The 26417-nt window shown below is 42.1% G+C and overlaps 2 protein-coding genes and 1 pseudogene across 2 annotated transcripts; all 3 read left to right on the forward strand.

Moving 5' to 3' along the window:
- Window positions 1-435: 435 nt before the first annotated feature.
- On the forward strand, window positions 436-5374 carry LOC119298169 (putative B3 domain-containing protein Os08g0325100). The gene is made up of 7 exons (XM_037575672.1): window positions 436-519; window positions 2092-2219; window positions 2537-2853; window positions 2931-3057; window positions 3488-3959; window positions 4048-4331; window positions 4582-5374. The coding sequence occupies exons 2-7, from the start codon at window positions 2106-2108 to the stop codon at window positions 5014-5016; spliced, it is 1749 nt and encodes a 582-aa protein (XP_037431569.1). The 5' UTR covers window positions 436-519; window positions 2092-2105; the 3' UTR covers window positions 5017-5374.
- A 1390-nt stretch (window positions 5375-6764) lies between these two features.
- LOC119300205 (B3 domain-containing protein Os03g0619800-like) lies at window positions 6765-10791 on the forward strand. The gene is made up of 7 exons (XM_037577235.1): window positions 6765-6799; window positions 7750-7879; window positions 8276-8592; window positions 8670-8796; window positions 9166-9664; window positions 9757-9998; window positions 10238-10791. The coding sequence occupies exons 1-7, from the start codon at window positions 6765-6767 to the stop codon at window positions 10640-10642; spliced, it is 1755 nt and encodes a 584-aa protein (XP_037433132.1). The 3' UTR covers window positions 10643-10791.
- A 1374-nt stretch (window positions 10792-12165) lies between these two features.
- LOC119300206 lies at window positions 12166-16153 on the forward strand (annotated as a pseudogene).
- The last annotated feature ends 10264 nt before the right edge of the window (window positions 16154-26417 follow it).

Raw genomic sequence — 26417 nt, forward strand, 5'->3', positions numbered from 1 at the left:
TTTTTTCTTTTTACATGAATGAAAATGAATGCTGAGGTCTTCAGAAGCTGGACTGGTACTGCTGAAGCTGGACGAGCTCCCTCCGCTCAGCGTGGCAAAAAACATAAATTTGACCTCAGCACGAAACTATTTCACAAACTAAACTATGTTTGAAAGTATTTCACCCAACTGACCTCTAATGTGCAGCGCCCAACAGCAAGGCGCTACACTTTTACTGTGCAGCGCCTAACACACAGGCGCCACACTGTGCAGCGCCTAGCTGTAAGGAGCTGCACTACACTGTGCAGCGCCTAACAGTAAGGAGTTGCACAGTAGAGTGCAGCGCCTTACTGTTGGGAGCTGCACAAAAGGATCAGCGGTGTGAAATATTTTCAAAAACAGTTTAGTTTGTGAAATACTTTCACTTTGAGGTCAAATTTATCAATTCTGCCGCTCAGCGTTGTCACTCCACATACTACTACTGGCAGAGACCAGCCGAAGGCGGCGAGAAGGAGAAGTAAAGGCGGCAGGATAAGCAAGGTAGGAATCGCAAGATAAAAATCTTAAGCATCGTATTTCCAGTCCCAGAATGACTCTCCGGGTGGCTTCTTTCGATTCAGTTGTCGATGCGGTTGGGGACGGGGGTGATTCTTTCTCCTCTTTCTTCTGTTCCTTTACTAGTGCTAAATAGTGGTAGTAGTAGACTAGTAGTAACTCGGATGATTTTGACCATCCTTTCCTTGGCCTTGGTGGCGTGATTCTGAATGCGACATCGCATTTCCCTTTGTTAGTAACATGGTCAATACAAGTACATTTGTGCGTGGAGAGATGGGGGAGGGTGTGACGGCGACGTTGTGATACATGCCGGTGCACAGCGCGACGGCCGTGGTGGCCCTGGCGTGCTCTCGGTGGGGCCGAGGGAGCTCCCAACACGCCGGAGAATCGGCCGCCGGCGAGGTGGTTTGTGCTGGAGAATCGTTTTTTTTTTCTTTCTTGCAGGTCACCACGTCGGGGCGTCAGTTGGCAGAGGGGAGGCCCCATGGGCCATGGGGAAAAGGATAGGAGGCGGCGTGAGGTTGGCGAGCTGGGGACGAGCTCAGCTCGGCCAGATGAGAGAACTTGGGTTCCTGGAGAAATCTCTTGTCCAATCCATGGCGAATCCTCTTCTCATCCATTAGTTGTGGCTTGAATCAAAGTCCCTTTCTTCAAATCAAACTAAAAAATAAAAATAAAGAATAGACCTCTCCCTAAACAAACCCTAGCCACCAGCCCACCACACAGATCTCCTCCTCGCTGGCGGATTCAGTCAGCCTCCCTCGCCCCCGTTGCCTGTTTCGGTTGACAGGAGGCGGAGGAGACCTTGAATCTTCACGCTCGTGTGGCCTCTGTCTACTTTTTTAGGTTTTAGTGTCCTCGTGTCGATTGTTTGGGCAGTGGAGGCGTCGGCGCGGTGGAATAAGTAACTCCGGCCCTTCCACGTTGCGGCGACGATGGTTCTAGCGTCGCCGCAGGACGCGAGTATTGGTGTTTACAGATCCGGTCTGTCGGGTTGTGGGGAAGAGTTGTCAAACAACAATGCTTATGCGGTTATGCCTTGGTTCGCGGTCGCTTCGGAGGTCTCGTCAATAAGATCCTGAAGCGGTGCTTTCGGCGTTTATGTGGGATTGGGTCTCCTTGTCCTGTCTTCGCCTTCATCTTCAGGTCGATAGCTCGTGCCTGTGCCTCGGATTGTCGTTGTCGTTGTTGTCCCCTGGCAACGTCTGGTTACTTCCCGGCTGCAGTTACAATGACAGAATGACTCCATGGCTATGGACTATGGTGATTCAGAGCAGGTGATGTATCTAGCCAGGCTCAAGGCAAGCCATCAATGCAGGTTGGGATAGGATGACAAATTCCCCTCGGGCCGTTTGTAACTCTATTATCTTCATCAAAGGGTGTTCTTGTAAAGGTTGGACTTGGTTATATATAGACGTGCCCTTTTTTTTAAGAATCAAAGTTCCAAATTCATATTGAGGAGTACATGAATATCGGGTCAAGTACAAATCTTCTTATTGTTCATGACATAATATCCTCTTACCACCTATCACTGTAAATTAATTTTGCACTGCACAGGGGCGGCTAAAAGGATGGGCATATCTTTTGGAAGCTGCAAGCTGCCGGATGAGCAATACTACAAGCATTTGGATGATGAAAAGAAGTATTTCTTGGTGCTTATGTTGGGTGATTTCCAAGATTCGATGGTAACCCTCTTACCTATATGTGTTTTCTAAGACCAATGATGTTTCTACTATCTACGTACTACTTTAGATTCTGTGTTGCAGTCAATTCCTTTGACAGGCAGACTACTCAGTTAGTTCACACCAAATTTCCACATAGTTTTTTTTGGGCAATTACAAGTAAGAAAGTCATTATCCTTGTTTTTTCTAAGATTAAGATACCGGTCAGGTAATAAAAAGGCAAAGAGGACATACCTCGATTATAACTAGTGTCATTTGGATCTTGCGCATAGACTTTCCATCAAAAAATTATTTCTTTATCAAGATTTATCTTTCTGCAGATAATCCCGGAAGAAGTTGTGCGGCGCTTGAAAGGTGAGATCCCAGGAGAGATCAAGCTAGAAACCCGAAATGGTTACAGTCACACTATTGTGGTTGCCAAGAACCAAGAAAAGCTTGTTCTTACAGTGGGTTGGCGGCAATTCATCGAAAACTATGATCTACAGATTGGTGATTCCTTAATGTTCAGATACAAAGGGAACTCTCAGTTTAATGTCATGACCTTTGATAAGCTTGGTCGTGAAAAAGCATTATCAGTTGTTCTGGATCCTTTTTTGCATCGGGTCCAAGACAGGCGCAACGAGGCACATGAAATCGGGTTAAATATTAAACTTTATTATTCACTGCTTCATTTCCTGGTACCAAATTTCACTTGAAATATATTTTGCACGGCAGGTCTTCTAAAAAGATGGATGTGCCTTCGGAAAGATGCAAGAGCCGGACTGAATATCACTACGCAAACTTGGATGATGAGAAGAAATATTTCTTGGAGCATATGATGGGCGATTTTCAACATGAGATGGTAAATTCATATTCAAATACAGTAACACCCTTTTATCAGTTACTTTGTTGTTTTTCTGGATTCCAATGATTCCAATGATTTGTGTACTTTCTAATTTAAATTATATGGAGATATATATTGCTTTAGAGGTGTACACAAACTATATATAGTCTTTGCAACTTTTTGTTATGTCTAATGTTAATTTGATGCTTGGATTGAATCCAGCATGGTAGCACGTTTAGTGATGTTTGTTCACAAAAAGCGTCCTCATCGTTTAAAGTAAAGATATGCTTTAGGCATTCACATTGTTACTAAGATACTAGTCTTATTCATTTCCCTTGGTATGTCAGATATATTGAACAGACAAAATATGCTTTGATTACAGAGAGTATCTTTTTCATCCTGTTTACGGTCCATTTTTCAAACAAAAATATTGCTTGTTTCTCTCCAGATCATCCCAGAAGTATTTGTTCAGCGCTTCAAGGGCGAATTCCCAAGAGAGATGATACTTGAAACACAAAATTGCCACAGTTACGTAATTGGAGTTGCCAAGAACAATGGAAATCTTGTCCTTACAGTGGGATGGGGGAAATTTGTTGGGACCTTTGGTCTAGAGATGGGTGACACCATAGTATTTAGATACATTGGGAACTCTCGATTTAATGTCATAATCTTTGATGAACTTGGCTGTGAGAAGGTATCATCAATTTTTGTGGATCCTTCTCCACCTCCTGCGCAAGAAAGGCGAACAAGTGCTACTGATACTGTGAAAAGTTCTCATTTTCGTCCTCAGGCCATACAAACGCAGCCATTTAGCATAGGGAAAGAGATGCCAATGGAGTCACCACGCCTCCAAATGGAAACGGACAAGTCATGTCAAGACAAGAACACCGTGATAAGTACTTCCTCCTGCGAGTCATCAGGTCTCAGTTTACTATTGTAGATATATCTTCCCTTGCAAATCATTCTCATATTTTTGTAGCTAATATTTAGCCCTATTTCTTGGCACAGGAGATTGTTTCTCCTCTAAAGAAGAATATGGAGTACGTGAAGATGAAGAAGAATATGGAGTACGTGAAGTGCCTGGTTCCAATTTCACCGTCAGGAAGAAGAAGGTCAGGCTATCTTCAATTCAGAAGGAGCAGTTGAAGGATGGTTACATTACCGTGAACAAGACCAAACTAACTCCAGCTCAGAAGGAAGTTGTGAAGCATAAGGTCCATTCCATAGACTCAGAGATCCCCATCTTTGTTGCTGTGATGCGCAAGTCTAACCTCAATTCAAGATTCAATCTGGTGAATTCCATTTTTTTAATGTGTGTCCTGCATCGATCATCTAGCTGCCTGTGTAAACTGTTAAGTGCTGCTTATGGAATATTAATGAAACGTTATCTCATAATGCAAATTCATAACCAGTCATGTCTGAATTTAAATACAGATTGAAGATTGCTTCCTAATATCGTACAAATTTAAGAAGCAATTCAACATGTTATTTTACAGAGTTTTTTTGCCATTATCTGCTAACTCTTTTGGTCACTTTAAACAGACTTTTCCCAGACACTATGCTAAGAAATATCTCAGAGAGGAGCCAAGCATGTGTCTTCGGCGGCGGGAAAGGAAGTGGGGGGTGCGGTTCGGTGAAAACAATGGTGGTAATAAGCTCAGGATCGGATGGAAGCAGTTTGTAGAAGGCAACAAGCTGAAGATGGGCGATATCTGCCTCTTTAAACTGTTGACCGATGAGAGGGGAACCATGACGGTCTTTATCATCCGCGCGAAATTTGTCAATTACTGGGCACGTCTCAGTGATGCTGACCGTGAAGCAGCGTTCCAGAGAGGGGCTCTTGCTCATCAGGCTGATGGGGCGCGTGCTCCTGTCTCAAGGTTGCTTCACATCGCTAAAACTGAAGCTATGGAGGATGATGTTGTTGCCCCTGAGTGCCTGATCGCTGAAGCAAAAATCTGGCGTGGTGTGGGTTAAACGAGCGATCCTATATATCGATCATGAGGCCTCAGTTACATTGTACTTCCTCCGTTCCAAAATACAAGTCTTTCTAGAGATTTCAATAGGTGATTACACACGGAGCAAAATGAGTGAATCTACACTCTAAAATATGTCTACATACATCTGTATGTTGTAGTCCATTTGAAATGTCTAAAAAGACTTATATTTCGGAACGGAGGGAGTAGATTTGTAGTAGAAACTTGAAACTGTTCTGATGCTCGACCTACCTCTGTATTTTGTTCGTTATTTCTGTTGGCTGTAGTTTTAGCTGCCTTTTAATCCATTGCACGTATGGAGGCTGTAGTTTTAGCTGCCTTTTAGTTTCCTGTTGCACGTATGGAGGCTGCTTTTGTGGTCGCTGTTTATTTCGTTTGTTATCGTGGTGATGGCGGAACCCGGTCCTTCGCTGGCCGTTTGGAAGACAATGGATGCCAAATCCAAATTGATCGATATGCCATGCTGAGCACTGGAGCGCCACCGTCCAGCAACAGGAGACAGACAAACAGCATTCAGCTGCGCCATATGGCCAACATACAGGACACGCGACAGCATGCAAGCACCACGTACACCACCATGCATTTACACGTCCCCGATACCATACCGCCACGTGTGCAGTTACCAGCAAGCCTGCAGGAAAGGAGGCAGGCAGGCTCAGCTCATCAGTCAACAACGACGCTACAGTCTACAGAGATCCGACCCACCTAAAACTGCCAAGGAAACAGTCAAACAGAGACACTCTTCCTGTAATCGGGCGCGCCGCTCTGCCCATACCTGCAGTAGTATTCAGGTACAGATCCGGTCGCCCCTTTGTAATCTTGTGTCGTGCATCGGTGTCTTTATACGAGTATAACAGAAGTCGGTTATACGGACGGAGTACTATACTTTCAATTGACACCTATTACAGATTTACAGTTATATACTCGTACTGTACATGATGCCATAAAACACCGCGTCAAGTATCTACCGTGTTGTAAAAAGGCCACGCTTCGGTTGTTGTGAAGACAGTGAAACAACAAATGCCGAGGTCTTTTATCCTTTTACATGAGTGCTGAGGTCTTGGGGAGTTGGATCAGTACTGCCGGGCGAGCTCTCTCCGCTCAGCGTCGTCGTATCCTACAAGCAGAGAAGCAAGGCCAAGAAGGAGAACCAAGGTGACAAGATAAGCAAGGTAAGAATCGGGAGATAAAATCTAAGCATTGTATTCCCACTCCCCGGGGTGGCTTCTTTATTTCGATTTACAGTTGTCGATGAGGGTTGGGGGTGAGGCTGATTTCATGTTTTTTCTCAAAATGGAGGCATAAGATTTGCCTCATCTATTAGATGAGAAGATTCTTTGTTTTCGATAAAGGACGTTTTTATTATCTCAAAATGCAGGAGAAGATTCTTTTTGTGAAAGTCCTGTTTCCTCTGTTTCTCTGCCAGTGGTAAATAACCCAGACGATTTTCACCATCCTTTCCTTGGGTCTTGCCGTGATACTGGATCCAACATCGCATTCGCATAACCCTTTCTCCATTAGTAGTACTGTAAATACAAAGTACATTTATGCGGCGGCCATGATGGCCACGCGGTGTCTGCACTGCACGCGCTCTCAGTGGAGTCGAGGGAGCTCTCCGACACGCCGGGAAATCGGCCGCCGGCGTAACGAGCCGTCAGTCGAGGGAGCATCGGGGGTTCTGGTTACCACGTCGAGCCGTCGGTTCGCAGTCGGGAGGCCCCATGGGCCATGGGAGCGACGACGAGGGTAGGAGGCGGCGTGAGGTTGGAGAGCTGGATGATCTCAGCTCGGCCAGACCGGAGAAATTGGGTGGTCTCATGGAGATTTTTCTTCTTCTTGTCCAATCCATCGCAAATCCTGTTCTGAACTTCTGATCGATTAGTTATGATTTTTTCTTTCTTGTTCAGATACAAGCAATGGAGCCCCCTGGCAACGTCCGGTTTAATTACCTCCCAGCTGCAGCTACAATGACTCCATGGCTATGCTGATTCGGAGCAGGTGCTGTTTCGAGCTAGGCTCAATGCAAGACACCAAATTTGTGCATGTCGGGAGAGGATGGAAAATTCCCCTCGGGCCGTTTGTACTCTTATTATTCTTCCTCAAGAGTCTATGGGACATCTGCACCCTATATGGATTTTTTTAGTAATTCAATAAAAAATAAAAAAAATATGAAATAAACTTAACCTTCCATTATACTCGTGAGAAAAATTCCACAAAAAGAAAATTTCCCTTTGACTTCTTTTAAAAAAACAAAATTTTAGCCAAAATAGTGTGAATAATGACCTATAATAGCAAATAAATTTTGTATTCTTCACTATGAAGTTAACGTTTTTTTTTGGTGCAAACGCAAGTCAAGTTTATTCTAAAAATAGTTCTTAACTATTTTGACTTTTTGTTTAATTATTAAAAAGAAATCCCCATATAGGGGGTATATACAACCATAAACCAAAGTGTATTTCCCAAGAGGTGCTCTTTTAAAGCTTGGACTTGGTTGATATATAGCTTGTGACCTTGAAAAAAAAGAAGAAAGGATCAAAGTACCAAATCTACATCGAGGAGTGCTCCCTCTGTGAAGTAAATCCACATTTAGGGTGTACATGAAATCCGGTCAAGTACAAGTCTTCTTTTTTGTACTTTAGTGCCAAGTCTTCTTGTTGTTCATGACATCATGTCCTCTTACCACCTATCACTGTTAATTAATTTTGCACTGCAGAGGGGCTGCTAAAAGGATGGGCACGTCTTTTGAAAGCTGCAAGCTGCGGGATGAGCAACACTACAAGAATTTGGATGATGAAAAGCAGTATTTCTTGGTGCTTATATTGGGTGATTTCCAAGATGCGATGGTAACCCTATTATCTATCTGTGCTTTTTTTTAAGAACAATGATATCTAGTACAGTACTTTAGATTCTGTGAATTGCAGTCAATTCCCTGTTTTTCTGTGAATCACAAAAATTGGACCGCAAGTAAGATCACTAAATCTAAAGTAAGATCACATAATCAATTCAGTTAGTTTACAAAAATTGGACCACAAGTAAGATCCAGAGCCATTTCCCTTGTTTTTCTTAAGATTAAGATACTGGTGAAGTATGAGAAAGGCAAAAACGACACACCTTCATTAAGATACTGGTCAAGTGTGTCGTTTGGATCTGCGCATAAACCGTCTATCCAAAAAAATCTATTTTTTCTGTAGATTTTTTTTATAAAGGTAATATATTGATATCAAGATTTCTGTCTGCAGATAATCCCAAAAGATGTTGTGCCGTATTTCAAAGGCGAGATCCCAGGAGAGATCAAGCTAGAAACTCGAAATGGTTACTGTCACACTATTGTGGTTGCCAAGAACCAAGAAAAGCATGTCCTTTCAGTGGGTTGGCGGCAATTTGTTGAAAGCTATGATCTACAGGAGGATGATTCCTTAATATTCAGATACAAAGGGAACTCTCAGTTTAGTGTCATGATCTTTGATAAGCTTGGTCCTGAAAAAGCATTATCGGTTGTTCTGGATCCTTTTTGGCCTCAGGTCCAAGACAGGTGCAACGAGGCACATGAAAACGGGTAAAATACTATACTTTATTATTCATGTCTTTATTTCTTGGCACCAAATTTCACTTCAAATGGCTTTCACACTGCAGGTATTCTCAAAAGATGGAAGTGCCTCGGAAAAGAAGAAAAAGCCGGATTGAATATCACTACACAAACTTGGATGATGAGAAGAAATATTTCTTGGTGCTTATGATGGACAATTTTCAACATGAGATGGTAAATTCATATTCAAATACAGCACCACTTCCTTTTATCAGTTATTTTGTTGTTTTCCTGAAGACCAATAAATTTCTACTTTCTTGTTTAAATTCTATAGCAATATATATTCTTTTAGAGACACAAACTATATGTAGTTTTTGCAAAAACATTGAATCCAGCATGGTAGCACATTCAGATATGTTTGTTTGCAATTCCTCACAGTTTAAAGTAAGGATAATAGGCTTTTGGCATTCACATTGTTCCTATGATACTACTCTTCTTTATTTCCCTTGGCATCTCAGACAAATTTGCTTTGATTAGAGAGTATCTTTTTTATCCTGTTTACAAACCATTTTTCAAACAAAATTATTGATTGTTCATCTCCAGATCATCCCAAAAGAATTTGTTCAGTGTTTCAAGGGCGAATTCCCAGGAGAGATGATACTTGAAACACAAAATCGTTGCAGTTATGAAATTGGAGTTGCCAAGAACAATGAAAACCTTGTCCTTATAGTGGGATGGGATAATTTCGTTGAAACCTTTGGTCTAGAGATGGGTGACGCCATGGTATTCAGATACAATGCGAACTCTCAGTTTAATGTCATAATCTTCGATGAATCTGGTTGTGAGAAGGCATCATCTCCGCCTCCCGTGCAAGAAAGGCGCACAAGTGCTACTGATACTGTGAAAATTTCTGATTTCTATCCTCAGCCCATACAAATGGTACTGCCAGAGTCACCACCAACGAAAAGGGATGCCATACAAACGCAGCCATTTAGCACAGTGAAAGGGATGCCAATGGAGTCACCACGCCTCCAAATGGAAAGGGACAAGTCATGTCAAGATAACAGCACTGTGATAAGTATTTCCTCCGGCGGGTCATCAGGTCTCAGTTTACGATTATAGCTATGCCTTCCCTTGCAAATCATTATCATATTTGTGTAGCTAATATTTAATTGTTCTGTTTTCTTTGCACAGAAGATGATGTCTCCTCTGAAGAAGTACGTGAAGTGACTGGTTCCGAATGCATTGTCTGGAAGAAGGTACGATCTTCATTTCAGAAGGAGCAGTTGAAGGATCGTTATATTACCGCCCACAAGAGTAGACTAACTTCAGCTCAGAAGGAAGTGGTGAAGCAGAAGGTCCAATCCATACAACCAGAGATCCCATTCTTTGTTGCTGTGATGCGCAAGTGCAACGTTGTTTTAGAATTCTTTCTGGTGAGTTCCATTTTCTTTCGATCATGTAGGTGTCTGTTTAAACTGTAAAGTACTGCTTGTGGAATACTAATGAAAACGCTATCTAATAATGTAAATTCATAATCAGTCACCATCTCTGAATTTGAATACAGATTGGAGATTGCTTCCTAATATCGTACAAATTTAGGAAGCAATTGAACATGCTATTTTACAGAGTTTTATTGCCATTATCTGCTAACTCTTTTGTCCACTGTAATCAGGTTTTCCCAAAACGCTATGCTAAGGCATATCTTAAAGAGAAGCGACACTTGTCTCTTCAGGTGATGGGCAAGGAGTGGCCGGTGTGGTTTCGTGAAAACAGTTGCGATAAAAGGCTTGGAAATGGATGGAAACGGTTTGTAGAAGACAACAAGCTGAAGATGGGTGATATGTGCCTCTTTGAACTGCTGAGAGATGAGAGGACCATGGAGGTACATATCATCCCCGCCGCAAACGATGACAATTATCGGGCAGGTCTCCAGAATGGTGCTGACCGGGAAGCGGCGTTCCGGGGAGGGGCTCCTACTCATCATACGGATGGAGCGTGTGATCCTGACACAAGGTTGCTTCGCATCACTAAAACTGAAGCTGTGAAAGATGATGCTGTTGCCCCTGATGGTGCCTGATCGCCCAAGGAAAAGTCTAGCGTGGTGTCTAAACCAAGCATGCATACTGCTGTTTTTGCGCTCTGGGGTTAAACGAGCGATCCTATATATCAATCATAAGGCCTCGGTTACACTGTATGGTAGAAACTTGAAACTGTTGTGGTGCTCGATCTACCTCTGTATTTTTTTGTTCGTTATCTTGGCAGGCCTGGAACTCCTCCGGCTGTAGTTATAGCTGCCTTTTAGTTTCCTGTTGCACCTCTGGATGCTGCTTCTGTGGTCGCGGTTTATTTTCGATAAGTTATCGTGGTGATAGTGGAACCCAGTCCTTCGTTGGCCGTTTGGAAAACAATGGATGCCAAATTCAAATTGATGGATATGCCATGCCGCTGATGCTGCGGGATTCCCTGGCATCAGTGGGCTGCTAATGCTTTCTTGTTGGTGGCACTGTTCTTGTTGTTGATTACAGGCAGGCAGCGCTAGAGCGCCACCGTCCAGCAACAGGAGACAGACAGCATGCAGCTGCCAGATGGCCACGCCAGGACGCATGGCAGCATGCAAGCACCACGTACACCACCATGCATTTACACGTGCCCAATGCCAGACCACCACGCACACAGTTACCGGCAAACCAGCATCCAGCATTGACAGCCCCCCAGCAACAAAATACAGTTACCGGTAAACCAGCATCCAATATTGACAGTCCCACAGCAAAAAATAAAATGGAAGGAACAAGAAATGAATCGAGGCATGCAGGCTAAAAAAAATGTAGAATAGCAATTTCTTTGTTCCAAACAATACCAGAACAATACCAAAGATTTTTTTATAGAAATGTTATCCTTCAAAATCTTTATGCCTTTCATTCTTTCTTTTGAACTGGGGGCTAAAGCATGTCTAAACCCTAAACCCTTAAAATTTCTCATGTCTTTACATTCGCAGGTTCCAGCTTAAGTATCTACCGTATCCTAAATGACCGTGCTGAGAGACAACGCGTTAACTCAAATAAAAAGCAGCTCACGGGGCCTCGGTTGTCATGAAGACAGTGAAACAACAAATGCTAAGCTCGTTTATTTTCACTGTAAGAAACAAAGTGCTGGACGAGCTCTCTCCGCTCAGCGCGTGGGCACATCCTACTAGCACTAGGAGAGTAGCAGGGCCAGGCGGAAGGAGGCCAGAAGGAGGACAAAGGTGACAGGATAAGCAAGGTAAGAATCACGAGATAGTAAAATCTAAGCATCTTAATCGTAGTCCAATCCCAGAATAAATCTCCTAACGGCTTCTTTCGATTTAGTTCTCCATTGGTAGTGGGGGCGTTTCTTTCTTTTTTTTTCTTTTCTTTTTCTTTTGCGGGTGTGAGGGGGCGATTCTTTCTGAAAACCCTGTTTACCTCCGTTCCTCTGCTAGTGCTAAATAACCCAGGCGATTTTCACCATCTTTTCCTTGGGTCTTGGCGTGATTCTGGATCCAACATCACATTGACATCTCCCTTACTCCATTAGTAATGTAACACAAGTACATTTATGCGTGTGTGGGGGACGAGGGACATGCGTCTTTCCGGTGGCCAGCGGCGACGGCCGGCCACGCCTTGTCTGCACTGCACAAACGCGCTCTCGATGGGGCCGAGGGAGCTCTCCCACACGCAGGCGAATCGGCCGCCGGCCGGGTGGTCGGTGCCGGCGGCGCAACGAGCATCGGGGCGACGTTAGGAAGCGGCGTGAGGTTGGCGCTCGGCCAGAGGAGAGAAATCTGGTGGTCTCTCATGGAGATTTTTGTTCTTGTCCAATCCATCCCAAATCCTGTTCTGATCGATTTGTTATGGTTTGAATCAAAGTTCCTTTCTTCTAACTAAAGAAAATACCTTTCCCCTGCCAAAAAGAAAATAAAACCCTAGCCGCCCCACAAATCCATGGCAGATCTAGTTATCCACAATACTTCCGAGTCGGCTTGAGGCGGCGTTGGTGGTCTCGTAAATAAGATTCTTCGGCGGCGATGAGTCTCCGGCCTTCGCATTCTTCTCTGGGCAAACAGCTCGTGCCTCAGATTGCCGTTTGCTGGTGTCCCCTTGCAATGCCCGGTGACTGATCCGTCCGCAGTTACAATGAATCCCTGACTCCGGTGAAGCGGAGCAGGTGCAGTATCAAGTTAGGCTCACGGCGCGCCATCGGGAGAGGGCGAATAATTCCCCTTCGTCCTGTTTGTAGACTTTCTTTGTCAAGAGATGCTTGGACTTGGTTAATTTACAGCTTCTAGCCTTCACAAAAAATAAATAAAATGAAGAAAGAATCGAAGTTCCAAATGCACATTGTGGAGTGCATGGCATTAGGTCAAGTACAACAGAAAAAAAGTACATGTCTGCTTATCGTTCATGACTTCATGTCCTCATACCATATATCATTGCTAATAAATTTTGCATTGCAGGGGGGCTGCTAAAAAGATGTGCACGTCTTTAGAAAGATTGAACCTATGGGATGAGTATCGGTACAAACTTTTGGATGATGAGGAGAAACATTTCTTGGTGCTTATGTTGGGTGACTTCCGAGATGCGATGGTAACCCTATTATCTATCTGTGCTATTTTTGTAAGACCATTGATGTTTCAACTATCTTCTACTTTAAATTCTGCGTCGCAGTCAGATTCCACATAGTTTTTATTTCAGCAATCACAGGTAAGATCTACACTCATTTTCCTCGTTTTTTCTGTAAGATACTAGCCAGGCATCATAAAGACAAAGATACACCTTGATTGTAACTACTGTCTTTTGGATCTTGTTTATAAACTGTCCATCCATCCAATCTTTTTTATTTTATCTTTCTGCAGATATTCCCAGAAGAACTTGTGTGGCGTTTCAAATGTGAGATCCCAGGAGAGATCAAGCTAGTAAGCCGAAAGGGTTATAGTCACGCTATTGTGGTTGCCAAGAACCAAGAAAAGCTTGTCTTTACAGTGGGTTGGAGGCAGTTTGTTGGACAGTATGATCTACAGATGGGTGATTCCTTAATACTAAAATAAAATGGGAACTGCCAGTTTGATGTCATAATCTTTGATAAGCTTGGCCGTGAAAAAGCATTATCGGTTGTTGTGGATCCTTTTTTGCCTCAGGTCCAAGAAAATCCCAACAAGGCACATGAAATCGGGTGAAATACCAGTCTTCACTATTCATGCCTTCATTTCCTGGTACTAAATTTTACTTCGAATGGATTTTGCACTGCAGATCTTCTAAAAAGATAGATGTGCCTTCTGAAAGATACAAAAGCTGGACTGAATATCACTACACAAACTTGGATGATGAAAAGAAATATTTCTTAATGGTTATGATGGGTGATTTTCAACATGAGATGGTAAATTTATATCCAAATGCAGTAACACTCCTTTTTATCAGTTACTTCGGTGTTTTTCTGTAGACCAACGATTTTCTACTTTCTACTTTAGATTATGTGGAGATATATAATGCTTTAGAGACATATACACAACTATATGTAGTCTTTGCAACTTTTGCTCATGTCTCATATTAATTTGATGCCTGGATTGAATCGAGCATTGTAGCACATTCAGGTATATTTATTTGCACAAAATTTCCTCATAGTTCAAATTATACCATGCTGTCAGGTATATTGAACAAACAAATTCGCTTTGATTATAGAGACTATATTTTTTTATCCTGGTTACGGTTCATTCAAACAAAACTATAGGTTGTTTTCTCCAGATCATCCCAGAAGAATTTGTTCGGCGTTTCAAGGGCGAGTTCCCAAGAGAGATGATACTTGAAGCAAAAAACCGTTGCAGTTACATTATTGCAGTTGCCAAGAACCAAGAAAAGCTTGTCCTTACAGTGGGATGGGGCATATTCGTTAAAACCTTTGGTCTAGAGATGGGTGACACCATAGTATTCAGATACAATGGAAACTCCCAGTTTAGTGTCATAATATTTGATAAACTTGGCTGTGAGAAGGCACTTTCAGTTGTGGATCTTTTTCCGCCTCTTGTGCAAGAAAGGCGCACGACCGTGAAAAGTTCCCATTTACATCCTCAGCCCATACAAATGGTACTGCCAGAGTCACCACCAACGAAAAGGCAGCGGCACTTCCAAATGGAAGTGGACGAGTCATGTCAAGGCAAAATCACTGCAATAAATATTTCCTCCGCCGAGCCATCTGGTCTCAGTTTACGATTATAGATATATCTTCCCTTGCAAACCATTCTCATATCTCTATTGCTATATTTAGTAGTCCTCTTTTCTTGGCGCAGGAGAGTCTTTCTCCTCTGAAGATAACCATGGAACACGTGATGTGCCTGGTTCCAATTACATTCTCAGGAAGAAGAAGGCCAATCTATCTTCATTTCTTTTTGAAGGAGATTCTTTCTCCTCTGAAGATGGCCATGGAGGACGGGATGCCATTGTCAAGAAGGCGGCAAAATTAACTTCAGCTCAGAAGGAGCAGTTGAATGACGGTTACATCACCGTGCGCAAGACCAAACTAACTTCAGCTCAGAAGGAAGTGGTGAAGCAGAAGGTCCAATCTATACACTCAGAGATCCCCATCTTTGTTGCTGTGATGAGCAAGACCAACGTTGATTCAGGATTTTTTCTGGTGAGTTTTTTTTTAATGTGTGTTCTGCACCGATCATGTAGGTGCCTGTGTAAAGTGTAAACTGCTGCTTATGGAATACTAATGAAAGCACTTCTCGATAATGTTGATTTGTAACCAGTCATCTCTGAATTTACATGCAGTTTGCTTCTTACTATCGCACGAATTTAGGAAGCAGTCAACATGTTATCTTACATAGAGTTCTCTTGATGCCATTATCTACTAAATCTTCTGTTCAAATTTGTGAACAGACTTTCTCCAGGTACTATGCTAATAAATATCTTGGAGAGGAGCCGCACATGGATCTTCAGCTGCTTGGCAAGAAGTGGGGGGTGCGGTTCCTTGACCACCGTTGCGATAGAAAGCTTGGAAGTGGATGGAGACAGTTTGTAGAAGAAAACAATCTGAAGATGGGTGATATCTGCCTCTTCGAGCTGCTGAGCAATCAGAAGAGAACTATGGAGGTCTATATCATCCCTGCGAATGGTTACAATTACTCGGCAGGTGTCCAGAATGATGTGGACCAGGAAGCGCTCGAAGGTGGTTCAGCGCCGCTGCAGAGAGAGACCCTTGCTCATCATGCGGATGGAGCGCGTGATCCTGAATCGATGTTGCTTCGCATCACTAATTAACACTGAAGCTATGAAGATGATGTTACCCCAGATGGTGCCTGATCGCCGAAGGAAAAGCCTCTGGTGTCTGAACCAAGCATAACTGCGGTTTTTGCGCTCTGGGGAAGTCAAGCGATCCGATCGATCATAAGGGCTCGGTTACGTTGTAGAAAGTTGAAACTGTTCTGCTACCTGCGTATTTTCTTCGTTCTCGTAGCAGGCTAGTCTTGCACGCGGACTGGAACTCCCCTGGCTGTAGTTTTAGCTGCTTTTTAGTTTCCTTTGGCACCTCTGGGTGCTGCTTTTGTGGTTGCAGTTTTATTTCGTTATCGTGATGATGATAGTGGAGTCCGGTCCTATGCGGCCTTTGGAAAAAAGAAATGAACGCCAATTGATCGATATGCCATGTTGCCGAATTCCCTGATCTGATGGGGGTAGACTGGTAACGCTTTCATGTTGGTGGTAGTGCTTTCGTTGTTGGTTCGTGAATCGCTAGCAATGGTGATATGATAGTGCTTTTGTGTTAACTAGTGAATGGCTGATGAAGTTTTCTCCTTTCATTTTAAGGATGGCAGATCACTCGTTTATTAGCTGGTTACTACTTGATCTGCAAGATGATGCATGTTACTGCTGATCATACTTTTGAGTTTTGATTGATGCCAGGTTGAATAAGTATGTACCGCGTTGAATCTCTGTGTGATTCATGGGTTCTTCGACTCGTTATCCTCAAATTAGGCGTAGCAGGTCTAACTACAGCTTATTTATTTGTAGAATCTTTCATTGCCCTGTCAAAGTTTAGATGGGACGGCAAAGGCGACCTGAAAAACTGTACATTCAAGCGCCACAAAAGTGGAAAGATCGTTACAGGTTCACTGGGTGCGTAGCAGTAGCCGTATCCAGCGACGCGTAGAGACTGAAGGACACGATTGCATATGGACCTGCAGCAGCGCCATGACCACAGGAGGACAACACGAGTGTTGCGAGCGTCCACAGATGAACATGAAACAATGACTTAATCTGCTCACGTAATCATGATTTTTTTCCAGGGTTATATAGCTAGCCAAACTTGCCAGTTAAGATTTTTCCTTTTTCTTTAAAAACCAAAACTCTTGCTGGTTTCTTTTTTTCCCTATAAAACAAGAAACTCTCGAGGGGCTCAATTCATTAATTAAGAAGATAGTTGCCCAGTCAATTATTAAAAATTGGATGAAACATAAACAAACAGGATGACCTGACACACAATGAAAACATTACCCACGCTCACGAGGAGAGAGGCACCCACGGAAGTAGTAGACAACGTCATTATGGTCACTTCTCCTCAAGCAAGCGCCTCCGACTCTCCTGTCAACAACCGGCGAGGACACCCTCACCGCAAACCAAAGTGTTAGCACACTAAGAACACCCAAACAGTCGGTCACACACGCCGGTAACAGTGAAACACCTTATCCGAGGGCAAAGAACACCTATCCGGACCACCTGTCGCTCGTCATCATCGCTGGCCACACCATTGTAAGGATGGAAGGCTACATATGGTGGTCGGTTGGGCAGGTTGTGATGAAAATGGGCTTGGTGAGCTTCAAATCAAAGGCTAACACTTTACATCAGTCAATGCTGACGATGATGGTCTACTTGGAAGTTGTCACGCGAAGGTAGCTACTTCCGGTGATCATCGGGGAAGCTGCGTGCTACCTCTTGAGCACTGCGTTAGATTTCCTTGAAGAGGAAATGATGATGCAGCAAAGTAGCGTAAGTATTTCCCTCGGTTTTTGAGAACCAAGGTATCAATCCAATAGGAGGCTGCGCGCGAGTCCCTCGTACCTGCACAAAACAAATAACTCCTCGCAACCAATGCGATAAGGGGTTGTCAATCCCTTCACGGTCACTTACGAGAGTGAGATCTGATAGATATGATAGGATAATTTTTTTGGTATTTTTGTGATAAAGATGCAAAGTAAAATAAAAGCAAAGTAAAAAAGCAAAGGAAGATTAATATGATGAAGATAGACCCGGGGGCCATAGGTTTCACTAGTGGCTTCTCTCAAGAGCATAAGTATTTTACGGTGGGTGAACGAATTACTGTTGAGTAATTGACAGAATTGAGTATAGTTATGAGAATATCTAGGTATGATCATGTATATAGGCACCACGTCCGAGACAAGTAGACCGACTCCTGCCTGCATCTACTACTATTACTCCACTCATCGACCGCTATCCAGCATGCATCTAGAGTATTAAGTTCATGAAAACAGAGATGGGGAGAACATTGTAGAGGGATAAATTCATGCAATATGATAAAAACCCCATCTTGTTATCCTCGATGGCAACAATACAATAAGTGCCTTGCTGCCCCTACTGTCACTGGGAAATGACACAACAAGATTGAACCCAAAGTTAAGCACTTCTCCCATTGCAAGAAAGATCAATCTAGTAGGCCAAACCAAACTGATAATTCGAAGAGACTCGCAAAGATAACCAATTATACATAAAAGAATTCAGAGAAGATTCAAATATTGTTCATAGATAATCTTGATCATAAACCCACAATTCATCGGTCTCAATAAACACACCACAAAAAGAAGATTACATCGAATAGATCTCCACAAGAGAGGGGGAGAACATTGTATTGAGATCCAAAAAAAGAGAAGAAGCCATCTAGCTAATAACTATGGACCCGAAGGTCTGAGGTGAACTACTCACACTTCATCGGAGAGGCTATGGTGTTGATGTAGAAGCCCTCCGTGATGGATGCCCCCTCCGGCGGAGCTCCGGAACAGGCTCCAAGATGGGATCTCGTGGATACAGAAAGTTGCGGCGGTGAAATTAGGTTTTTGGCTCCGTATCTGATCGTTTGGGGTACGTAGGTATATATAGGAGGAAGGAGTATGTCGGTGGAGCAATAGGGGGCCCACGAGGGTGGAGGGCGCGCCTGGGAGGGGGGGGGTAGGCGCGCCCCCTACCTCGTGGCTTCCTCCTTTATTTCTTGACGTAGGGTCCAAGTCTCCTGGATCATGTTCGTTCCAAAAATCACGTTCCCGGAGGTTTCATTCCGTTTGGACTCCGTTTGATATTCCTTTTCTGCAAAACTCTGAAATAGGCAAAACAACGACAATTCTGGGTTGGGCCTCCGGTTAATAGGTTAGTCCCAAAAATAATATAAAAGTGGATAATAAAGCCTAATAATGTCCAAAACAGTAGATAATATAGCATGGAGCAATCAAACATTATAGATACGTTGGAGACGTATCAAGCATCCCCAAGCTTAATTCCTGCTCGTCCTCGAGTAGGTAAATGATAAAAAGGATAATTTTGATGTGGAGTGCTACTTGGCATAATTTTAATGTAATTATTCTTAATTGTGGTATGAATATTCAGATCCGAAAGATTCAAGATAAAAGTTCATATTGACATAAAAATAATAATACTTCAAGCATACTAACTAAGCAATTATGTCTTCTCAAAATAACATGGCCAAAGAAAGTTCATCCCTACAAAATCATATAGTTTAGTCATGCTCCATTTTCGTCACACAAGAATGCTCTCATCATGCACAACCCCGATGACAAGCCAAGCAATTGTTTCACACTTTAGTAATCTCAAACCTATAAACTTTCACGCAATATATGAGCGCGAGCCATGGACATAACACTATGGGTGGAATAGAATATGATGATGGGGGTTATGTGGAGAAGACAAAAAAAGGAGAAAGTCTCACATCAACGAGGCTAATCAATGGGCTATGGAGATGCCCATCGATTGATGTTAATGCAAGGAGTAGGGATTGTCATGCAACGGATGCACTAGAGCTATAAATGTATGAAAGCTCAACAAAAGAAACTAAGTGTGTGTGCATCCAACTTGCTTGCTCACGAAGACCTAGGGCACTTGAGGAGGCCCATTGTTGGAATATACAAGCCAAGTTCTATAATGAAAAATTCCCACTAGTATATGAAAGTGACAAAACAAAAGACTCTCTATCATGAAGATTATGGTGCTACTTTGAAGCACAAGTGTGGCAAAGGATAGTAGCATTGTCCCTTCTCTCTTTTTTCTCTTTTTTGGGGGCTTTCTCTTCTTTTTTATGGCCTTTCTCTCCCCTTCTTTTTTTAATTCCTCACTTGGGACAATGCTCTAGAAAATGATGATCATCACAGTTCTATTTATTTACAACTCAATGATTACAACTCGATGCTAGAACAAAAGAGTGACTCTATATGAATGCTTCCGGCGGTGTACCGGGATATGCAATGAACCAAGAGTGACATGTATGAAAGAATTATGAATGGTGGCTTTGCCAAAAATACTATGTCAACTACATGATCATGCTAAGCAATATGACAATGGTGAATGTGTCATGATAAATGGAATGGTGGAAAGTTGCATGGCAATATATCTCGGAATGGCTATGGAAATGCCATAATAGGTAGGTATGGTGGCTGTTTTGAGGAAGATATAAGGAGTTTTATGTGTGAAAGAGTGTATCATATCACGGGGTTTCGATGCACCGGCGAAGTTTGCACCAACTCTCAATGTGAGAAAGGGCAATGCACAGTACCGAAGAGGCTAGCAATGATGGAAGGGTGAGAGTATAATCCATGGACTCGACATTAGTCATAAAAAACTCACATACTTATTGCAAAAATCTACAAGTCATCAAAAACCAAGCACTACGCGCATGCTCCTAGGGGGATAGATTGGTAGGAAAAGACCATCGCTCGTCCCCGACCGCCACTCATAAGGAGGACAATCAAAGAACACCTCATGTTTCAAATTTGTTACATAACGTTTACCATACGTGCATGCTACGGGACTTGCAAACTTCAACACAAGCATTTCTCAAATTCACAACTACTCAACTAGCATGACTTTGATATTATTACCTCCATATCTCAAAACAATCATCAAGCATCAAACTTCTCTTAGTATTCAAAACACTCATAAGAATTTTTTTACTAATCTTGAATACCTAGCATATTAGGATTATTTAAGAAAATTACCATGCTATTTAAGACTCTCAAAATAATCTAAGTGAAGCATGAGAGATCAATGGTTTCTACAAAACAAATCCACCACTGTGCTCTAAAAGATATAAGTGAAGTAATAGAGCAAAACCATATAACTCAAAAGATATAAGTGTAGCACATAGAGTATTCTAACAAATTCCAAATCATGTATGGCTCTCTCAAAAGGTGTGTACAGCAAGGATGATTGTGGTATACTAAAAATCAAAGACTCAAATTATACAAGACGCTCCAAGCAAAACACATATCATGTGGTGAATAAAAATATAGCTCCAAGTAAAGTTACCGATGGAAGTAGATGAAAGAGGGGATGCCTTCCGGGGCATCCCCAAGCTTTGGCTTTTAGGTGTCCTTAGATTATTTTGGGGGTGCCATGGGCATCCCCAAGCTCAGGCTCTTTCCACACCTTGTTCCATAGTCCATCAAATCTTTACCCAAAACTTGAAAACTTCACAACACAAAACTTAAGGTAGAAAATCTCGTGAGCTCTATTAGCGAAAGAAAACAAAAGACCACTTCAAGATACTGTAATGAACTCATTATTTATTTATATTGGTGTTAAACCTACTGTATTCCAACTTCTCTATGGTTTATAAACTATTTTACTAGCCATAGATTGATCAAAATAAGCAAACAACACACGAAAAACAGAATCTGTCAAAAACAGAACAGTCTGTAGTAATCTGTAACTAGCGCAAGATCTGGAACCCCAAAAATTCTAAAATAAATTGCTGGACGTGAGGAATTTATCTATTAATCATCTTCAAAAATAATTAACTAAATATCACTTTCCAAATAAAAATGACAGCAGTTCTCGTGAGCGCTAAAGTTTCTGTTTTTTACAGCAAGATATCAAGACTTTCCCCAAGTCTTCCCAACGGTTCTACTTGGCACAAACTCTAATTAAACACAAAAAACACAACCAAAAAAGAGGATAGGTAAATTATTTATTAAATAACAGCAAGGAAAAATATTGGGTTGACTCCCAATAAGCGCTTTTCTTTAAAGCCTTTTTAGCTAGGCATTGATAATTTTAATGATGCTCACATGAAAGACAAGAATTGAAGCACAAAGGGAGCATCATAAAACATGTTACTAAGTCTAACATACTTCCTATGCATAGGCATCTTATAGGCAAACAAATTATCATGGCAAGCAAAAACTAGCATATGCATGGAAGATGAAAGAAACAGTAGCAATCTCAACATAACGAGAGGTAATTTAGTAACATGAAAATTTCTACCACCATATTTTCCTCTCTCATAATAATTACATGTAGGATCATAAGCAAATTGAACAAAATAGCTATCACATGAAATATTTTCAACACGATCACATGCATGCAAAGTTGACACTCTTCCAAAATAGTGGGATTAACATTAACTAAAGTAATGACTTCTCCAAACCCACTTTTATCAAAATTTTCATAAGATTGAACATTCTCCAAATATGTGGGATCTAAAGTTGACACTCTTCCAAACCCACTTTCAATAACATTGCAAACACTATTATCAATCTCATATTCATCATGGGGCTTAAATAAATTTTCAAGATCAAAAGAAGAATCACCCCAATCATGATCGTTGCAACAAGTAGTAGACATAGCAAAACTAGCATCCCCAAGCTTAGGGTTTTGCATATTATAAGCACAATTGACATTAACAGGGTTTATACCATCATCGTTGCAATCATGCTTTTTATTCAAAGATTCATCGTGAATCACTCCATAAAATACTTTATCACAATTTTCAGATTCACAAATTTTAAGCAAAACTTCATGAAGATAATCTAGTGCACAAGACTCACTAGCAATTGGTTCATCATAATTTGATCTCTTAAAAAGATTAGCAAGCGGATGAGGATCCATAGATCTTAGGTTCTCTGTTTAGTAATAAATAAACAACTATTCCAACCATACGAGCAAACAAGAAACGAGAAAAAAAGGCAAAATGGCAAATAATGTAATGCAGGAGATAAGGGTTTGTGATGGGTACTTGGTGTGTTGACTTTCAAGTAGACCTCCCCGGCAACGGCGCCAAAAATGGCTCATTGTCGGGAGTCAAATCTTGACTTGCGCGAACCTCCCCGTCAACGGCACCAGAAATTCTTCTTGCTACCTCTTGAGCACTGCGTTGGATTTCCTTGAAGAGGAAAGGATGATGCAGCAAAGTAGCATAAGTATTTCCCTCAGTTTTTGAGAACCAAGGTATCAATCCAGTAGGAGGCTGTGCGCGAGTCCCTCGTACCTGCACAAAACAAATAACTCCTCGCAACCAACGCGATAAGGGGTTGTCAATCCCTTCACGGTCACTTACGAGAGTGAGATATGATAGATATGATAGGATAATATTTTTGGTATTTTTGTGATAAAGATGCAAAGTAAAATAAAAGCAAAGTAAAAAAGCAAAGGAAGATTAATATGATGAAGATAGACCCGGGGGCCATAGGTTTCACTAGTGGCTTCTCTCAAGAGCGTAAGTATTTTACGGTGGGTGAACGAATTACTGTTGAGCAATTGACAGAATTGAGCATAGTTATGAGAATATCTAGGTACGATCATGTATATAGGCATCACGTCCGAGACAAGTAGACCGACTCCTGCCTGCATCTACTACTATTACTCCACTCATCGACCGCTATCCAGCATGCATCTAGAGTATTAAGTTCATGAAAACAAAGTAACGCCTTAAGCAAGATGACATGATGTAGAGGGATAAATTCATGCAATATGATAAAAACCCCATCTTGTTATCCTCGATGGCAACAATACAATACGTGCCTTGCTGCCCCTACTGTCACTGGGAAAGGACACAACAAGATTGAACCCAAAGCTAAGCACTTCTCCCATTGCAAGAAAGATCAATCTAGTAGGACAAACCAAACTGATAATTCGAAGAGACTTGCAAAGATAACCAATCATACATAAAAGAATTCAGAGAAGATTCAAATATTGTTCATAGATAATCTTGATCATAAACCCTCAATTCATCGGTCTCAACAAACACACCGCAAAAAGAAGATTACATCGAATAGATCTCCACAAGAGAGGGGGAGAACATTGTATTGAGATCCAAAAAAAGAGAAGAAGCCATCTAGCTAATAACTATGGACCCGAAGGTCTGAGGTAAACTACTCACACTTCATCGGAGAGGCTATGGTGTTGATGTAGAAGCCCTCTGTGATGGATGCCCCCTCCGGTGGAGCTCCAGAACAGGCCTCGAGATGGGATCTCATGGATACAGAAAGTTGCAGCGGTGGAATTAGGTTTTTGGCTCCATATCTGATCGTTTGGGGGTACGTAGGTATATCTAGGAGGAAGGAGTACGTCCGTGGAGCAACAGGGGTCCCACGAGGGTGGAGGGCGCGCCTGGGAGGGTAGGCACGCCCCCCTACCTTGTGGTTTCCTCCTTTATTTCTTGACATAGGGTCCAAGTCTCCTGGATCATGTTCGTTCTGAAAATCATGTTCCCGAAGGTTTCATTCCGTTTGGACTCCGTTTGATATTCCTTTTCTGTGAAACTCTGAAATAGGCAAAAAAACAGCAATTCTGGGCTGGGCCTCCGGTTAATAGGTTAGTCCCAAAAATAATATAAAAGTGGATAATAAAGCCTAATAATGTTCAAAACAGTAGATAATATAGCATGGAACAATCAAAAATTATAGATACGTTGGAGACGTATCACTGCGCAGGGTGGCGCTGGTGTTTGTTGCTTGCTAGCTATGGTGATATTCTCAACGTGAAAGGCTGTTATGTGGTTGCCCAGCTCAGGCAGAAGACCCGGTGACTCACGATGCAATCGATAGTTGGACTAGGTCGTGAAGAAAGACCGCAAATGCAGAGGAATGGAAGGCGGACAGAGAGGAGCAAGGCTACATATATAGAGCAGAGTGGTGAGTAGACGTTGGAGAGAGAGAAAGAGAGGGAGGGAGGGGAGGGCATAAAATCTTTCATGAAGTGAAGCGTTGTATCACATGTGTCGTATGGTGGTTGGCTATTAAGGCTCGAGCGTTGCCAGCCGCACAACTAATGATGGTGGTCGATTATGCAGGCTGCGAGGAAAGATGGGGTTGGTGAGCTTAAGCGGCACCAACCTCGATTGATGCCGACGACAATGGTGCCCTTAGAGGTGTCGTTGTGGAGGCCCTTCGCCCCCCTCCCCTTGGGCGGGGCATTTGGTTCTTGTGATCTCTAGGTAGAAACCCAAGTTTTAGCCTGGCCCGGAGCGGTTGGCAAATATGTACTTGTTGCTTTCCTCTTGGAGACAAACCCTGAAGGAAATATGCCCTAGAGGCAATAATAAAGTTATTATTTATTTCCTTATTTCATGATAAATTTTTATTATTCATGCTAGAATTGTATTAACCGGAAACATAATACATGTGTGAATACATAGACAAACAGAGTGTCACTAGTATGCCTCTACTTGACTAGCTCGTTAATCAAAGATGGTTATGTTTCCTAACCATAGACAAAGAGTTGTTATTTGATTAACGAGGTCACATCATTAGTTGAATGATCTGATTGACATGACCCATTCCATTAGCTTAGCACCCGATCGTTTAGTATGTTGCTATTGCTTTCTTCATGACTTATACATGTTCCTATGACTATGAGATTATGCAACTGCCGTTTGCCGGAGGAACACTTTGGGTGCTACCAAACGTCACAACGTAACTGGGTGATTATAAAGGAGCATTACAGGTGTCTCCAAAGGTAGATGTTGGGTTAGCGTATTTCAAGATTAGGATTTGTCACTCCGATTGTCGGAGAGGTATCTCTGGGCCCTCTCGGTAATGCACATCACATAAGCCTTGCAAGCATTGCAACTAATGAGTTAGTTGCGAGATGATGAGTTAGTTGCTGCTCAAGTGAAGAAGCCCAAGTCTGGTCCTAAGCCTGAGACTAAGTGCTTCTACTGCAAAGGGACTGATCACTGAAAGTGGAACTGCCCCAAGTATTTGGCGAATAAGAAGGATGGCAAAGTGAACATAAGTATATTTGATATACATGTTATTGATGTGTACTTTACTAGTGTTTATAGCAACCCCTCAGTATTTGATACTAGTTCAGTTGCTAAGATTAGTAACTCGAAACGGGAGTTGCAGAATAAACAGAGACTAGTTAAGGGTGAAGTGATGATGTGTGTTGGAAGTGGTTCCAAGATTGATATGATCATCATCGCACACTCCCTATACTTTCGGGATTAGTGTTGAACCTGAATAAGTGTTATTTGGTGTTTGCGTTGAGCATGAATATGATTTGATCATGTTTATTGTAATACGGTTATTCATTTAAGTAAGAGAATAAATTGTTGTTCTGTTTACATGAATAAAAGCCTTATATGGTTACACACCCAATGAAAATAGTTCGTTGGATCTCGATCGTAGTGATACACATAATCATAATATTGAAACCAAAAGATGCAAAGTTAATAATGATAGTGCAACTTATTTGTGGCACTGCCGTTTAGGTCATATTGGTGTAAAGCGCATGAAGAAACTCCATGATGATGGGATTTTGGAATCACTTGATTATGAGTCACTTGATGCTTGCGAACTATGCCTCATGGGCAAGATGACT

Source organism: Triticum dicoccoides, chromosome 5A, assembly GCF_002162155.2.
Source record: "Triticum dicoccoides isolate Atlit2015 ecotype Zavitan chromosome 5A, WEW_v2.0, whole genome shotgun sequence".
Classification (NCBI taxonomy): Eukaryota; Viridiplantae; Streptophyta; class Magnoliopsida; order Poales; family Poaceae; genus Triticum; species Triticum dicoccoides.

Bases quoted from the DNA above. Each gene is read 5' to 3' on its own strand.
- LOC119300205 (XM_037577235.1), top strand. From the start codon at position 6,765: ATGGGAGCGACGACGAGGGTAGGAGGCGGCGTGAG. The intron at 7,880-8,275 runs GTAACCCTATTA...TTCTGTCTGCAG, and splicing joins GTGATTTCCAAGATGCGATG to ATAATCCCAAAAGATGTTGT. The intron at 8,593-8,669 runs GTAAAATACTAT...TTCACACTGCAG, and splicing joins AACGAGGCACATGAAAACGG to GTATTCTCAAAAGATGGAAG.
- LOC119298169 (XM_037575672.1), top strand. From the start codon at position 2,106: ATGGGCATATCTTTTGGAAGCTGCAAGCTGCCGGATGAGCAATACTAC. The intron at 2,220-2,536 runs GTAACCCTCTTA...ATCTTTCTGCAG, and splicing joins GTGATTTCCAAGATTCGATG to ATAATCCCGGAAGAAGTTGT. The intron at 3,960-4,047 runs GTCTCAGTTTAC...TTCTTGGCACAG, and splicing joins TTCCTCCTGCGAGTCATCAG to GAGATTGTTTCTCCTCTAAA.